Here is a 5,000-nt window from a genome sequence, read left to right on the forward strand (position 1 = left end):
TCGAGTGCAAAGGCAACAACAGTCATGATAAACACTACACGCTGCCAATCTATACGAAACACCAACATGAATAAAATTGTCGAGTAAGTTAACACAATAAGAAATAAAAAAAAGTTTTAAAAAGTCTCTCCCTCTATTTATCCTCAGATATTCAGTCATTTTTTTTTCTTTAGGGTCCGTGATAGGAGCTATGTTGTTGTTGTTGTTGTTTGTTGTTGTTGTTGTTGTTTTCTTCTTCTTCTTCTTCTTCTTCTTCTTCTTCTTCTTCTTCTTCTTCTTCTTCCTTCTTCTCTCTCCCCCTTCTCTCCTCCTCCTCTCTCCTCCTCCTCCTCCTCCTCCTCCTCCTCCTCCTTCCTCTCTCTCTTCTCTTCTTCTTCTTCTTCTTCTTCTCTTCTTCTCTAACTGGCAGAATTGAATTTAGTGTTTAAAAAAATCAATCAATCAAACAAACAAACAAACGAACAAACAAACAAAAAACAATACCAAACCCCTCGTCCCCCCCCCCCCCCAAAAAAAAAAAAAACACAAACAAAACAAGCAAAACAAAAACAACAAAAAAACAAAAAACAAAACAAACTAGTCCTTCAGAGCCATGTGGCTCATGGAACCGGAGTTTATTACGGTTTCTGTAGCGTGAAATGAATCTCCTTATCTATCTATTTATCTATCTACCTACAACCTACTTACCAACCTATCTATCTATCTATCTATCTATCTATCTATCTATCTATCTATCTATCTATCTATCTATCTATCTATCTATCTATCTGTCTGTCTATCTATCTATCTATCTATCTATCTATCTATCTATCTATCTATCTATCTGTCTATCTATCTACTCCACAGAATGAAAACACGTTTTGGTCAATCGGCGAACTGTACTAGAGAGTTTCGAATCTTATCAAAAAGGACGTAAACTGTGTAAGCGACTACACAGGGCTTGGTCCTTTTTGCCTATACATGGAGCCGTTATCCCATATTATTGCTTCCCATAACTTTCTATACCATTTCTATGCTGACGACTCTCAGATTTATAAATCTTTGTCTTTTTCTGATATTTATGTCACAATTGTTCTTCTTCTAAAATTCATTTTTAAGCATTATTCAACCCTACGTAATATTGTATTGAGACGATAGCCACATATATCATTAAAATATTATAACGAAGATTATAGGTTATGGAAAAGGACCAAATGAATACAGAGAATAAAATATATTGCGGTGTCAAATCGTGCCAAACTCGGGACGATACCCTCCGCCTGGCGAAGAGAGAGAGAGAGAGAGAGAGAGAGAGGAGAGAGAGAGGAGAGAGAGAGAGAGAGAGAGAGAGAGAGGGAGAGAGAGAGAGACAAAGATGAGAGGAGGATAGATAGAAGAAAGAAGAGAGAGAAGAGAGAGAGAGATAAAAAAAAAAGAAAGAGAGAGAGAGAGAGAGAGAGAGAGAGAGAGAGATAGATAAGAAGAGAAAAGAGAGCTAATACTATACTTAACTGAACACTATATACTACTTACTACTACTACTATACTAATACTATACTATACTACTACTACTATACTACTACTACTTACTTACTACTACTACTTACTACTACTACTACTACTATCTAACTACTACTACTACTACTACTACTACTACTACTACTACTACTACTACTACTACTACTACTACTACTACTACTACTACACTACTACTACTACTACTACTACACAACTAACTAACTAACTACACTACTACTACTACTACTACTACTACATACTACTACTATACTACTACTACTACTACTACTACTATCTACTACTACACTACTAATACTATACTACTAATACTACTACTACATACTACTACTACTACTACTACTACTACTACTACTACTACTACTACTACTACTACAACTACTACTACTACTACTACTACTACTACAACACACTACTACTCTACTCTACTACTACTACTACTACTACTACTATACTACTACTACTACTACTACTACTATACTACACTACTACTACTACTACTACATACTTACTACTACTACTACTACTACTAACTACTACTACTACTACTATACTACTACTACTACTACTACTACTACTACTACTATACTAACTACTACTATACTACTACTACTACTAACTACACTACTACTACTTTTACTACTACTACTACTACTACTACATACTACTACTACTACTACTACTACTACTACTACTACTACTACTATACCTCTACCACTACTACTACTATACTACTACACTACTACTACTACTACTACTACTACTACTACTACTACTACTACAACAACAACAACTACTACTACTACTACTACTACTACTACTACTACTACTACTTCTACTACTTCTATTACTATTACTACTACTACGACTACTACTACTACTTCTACTACTTCTATTACTACTACTACTACTACTACTACTACTACTACTACTAATACTACTACTACTACTACTACTACTACTACTACTACTACTACTACTACTACTACTACTACTATTTAATTATACTTTTTAAAAAACCAAAAAAAAAAAAAAAAAAAAAAAAAAAAAAAACATTCCACAAAACGTGCTCCAGGCCCCATTACTTTTTCCTGGACACCATTACTATTTTTCTGTTGGTTTGAGAGTATTATCCATCACAACAATGAGACCATGACAGTTTGGGTTATCAAACCTGCAAATAAGTACACAACGTTCTAACGTTCTGTCACCAATGCTTTCAAAACCAAATCCCCTAATTATATTATAGAATTACTTTCTTTTATAAAATAAATTGGAATTTAAGATCTAATGGCGCCTATTTAATAGTGACACTAAAACAAAATTAAAGAAAATTTGAGCCAGATCCTTCACGAAATACGTTTCAACAGTCGCAACGTAACTTCCCTCGTAATGACGCAGGGTAACTTAGTAACTGGCTCTAAACTATCGGAACAATGGCGGACGCCCTTATGAAATATTTCTCCCACGAGCATAAAAGCGTATCCAGAAGGGAAAAAAAAACATAATAAACCTGATCATGTTTTGATTTTTACACATTCTGATCACAAGACATATGAAAAGTTCTTGCCAGCATGAAGAATAAAAAGTACCGATTTTCTTTGTTTAGAACCACGATGGGCGACGTGACATCAGACTAATTCTCTCACAACGTGTGGAATTCTATTCCACTATCTATAAGACTGTCTAGAAGTGTTGCAATCTTTAAGAAACGTCTCAAGACACATCTTTTCTCTGAACATTTAATTTTGAAGAAATCGATGGCTTTTCTTTTTGTCATTACATTTTGTGTTCTATTGTATATTGTACGAGTACCTGGCCTATAACATCCATGACAAACAAGGCTTCACATTCACTAAACACAAAAATAGATTTGTTCTTACTCAATCAGAAAAGCAATAAGTACCTACATTGTATACATAATGTTATGGGTCAGCAAAATGAGCTCTACAACACAGTGATTTACAAAAGAAATCAGAATTATAACAATGGTGCCGTGCTCTGGAAAAAACACATATTTAGAAATTTGGCCAGAAAATTCGTCCTTTAAAACATCTATCGATTTAAATGTGTTTTTCCAGAGCACGGCAGAATGTTGGTTGCGTCGAAACGATTGTGACGAATTTCATGTGACTGGTAAGAAGGGGCTTAATGGATCTTGCGTTATATTGAAAAAAAAAAACAACAAAAAACCAAAACCAACAACAACACTTAGCATCACCTGAGTACGGTGAGAGAATGTGAGTAAAGAGCCTTTTCCAAGGACTCAACTATGCACCGAGTAAAGCTCGAACCCATGACCTTCCGATCCGAAAGCGAGTGTCATACCACAAGCCCACATAGCCGCAAAAAAAAAAAAAAGCAAACTTTTTAAAACGATAAAAGGAACTACGATATCAAAAGGACTTCATGGCGTTAAAGTATGACTCAATCATGGTAACTGAAATAGGATTCAATAGTCTGATGTCACGTCGCCCAGAAACGAGCAGCTTGGTTCTAAACATGCTAGCTAGAAGCTTTTCACATGTCATGTGATCAGAATGTATAATGTTTTTCTCCTCTGGATACACTTTTATGCCTGTCAGAGAAGTATTTCATAAGGACGTCCGCCATTGTTCCGATAGTATAGAGCCAGTTACCCTGCGACATTACGGGGGAAGTGACGTCACGACTGTTGAAGCGTATTAGGTAGTGGGGCTGAGGGATCTTGTTTACATTTTGAAAACTCACCAAGATCACTCACTCCGTTGACTGCCCAATCCTTAACATGCAAAGAGAACTTACAGCCTGTTTCTTCGCATACAACATCCGTGTCAATCATAGAGGAACATCTTTTTGGGCTACAGATGACAATGATTATTATTGTTTTGATTCTTTTTTAACATGACAACTGAATTTCAGAAAGCAAAATGTGTTCTTTAGTAGTGGTAGTAGTAGTAGTAGTAGTAGTAGTAGTAGTAGTAGTAGTAGTAGTAGTAGTAGTTGTAGTAGAAGTAGTTGTTGTAGAAGTAGTAGTACTAGTTGTAGTAGTAGTAGCAGTAGTAGTAGTAGTAGTAGTAGCAGTAGTAGTTGTAGTAGTAGTAGTAGTAGTAGTAGTAGTAGCAATAGTGGTAGTGGTCGTAGTAGTAGTAGTTGTAGTAGTAATAGCACAGCAGCAGCAGCAGCAGCAGCAGCAGCAGCAGCAGTAGTAGTAGTAGTAGTAGTAGTAGTAGTAGTAGTAGTAGTAGTAGTAGTAGTAGCATTAGTAGTAATAGTAGTAATAGTAGTTGTAGTAGTAGTGGTTGTTGTTGTTGTATTGTAAAACTATAGTCAGATTTTTTATTAATGGCGCGTGTTTTTCTGGGTTTTCTCAGCAGTCCCTCTATCAAAAGTTGTAAAAATTTGTGTCAACCTCTGAATCAATTAGTCTCAACGGAATCTAGATTTTGGACCGTATTGATGCCATATTAAAAAAAGTTTTCTTTTTTAAGACCTATAAAAAACTA

General features: G+C 35.4%; 1 protein-coding gene across 1 annotated transcript in view; it reads right to left on the reverse strand.

The window, feature by feature from the left end:
• Positions 1-5,000, reverse strand: part of LOC144979004 (uncharacterized) — a 17,913-nt gene that overhangs the window by 8,195 nt on the left and 4,718 nt on the right. The window contains exons 3-4 of the mRNA XM_078925622.1: positions 4,246-4,355; positions 1-49 (exon numbers count right to left, since the gene is read on the reverse strand). The exon at positions 1-49 is cut by the window's left edge and continues 107 nt beyond it. Coding sequence (XP_078781748.1) covers positions 1-49; positions 4,246-4,355 — 159 coding nt within the window. The remainder of the gene's footprint in view (positions 50-4,245; positions 4,356-5,000) is intronic.

The sequence above is a fragment of the Berghia stephanieae genome, chromosome 8, assembly GCF_034508935.2.
Source record: "Berghia stephanieae isolate SIO BIC M18660-M18661 chromosome 8, UCSD_Bste_1.3, whole genome shotgun sequence".
NCBI classification, from domain to species: Eukaryota; Metazoa; Mollusca; class Gastropoda; order Nudibranchia; family Aeolidiidae; genus Berghia; species Berghia stephanieae.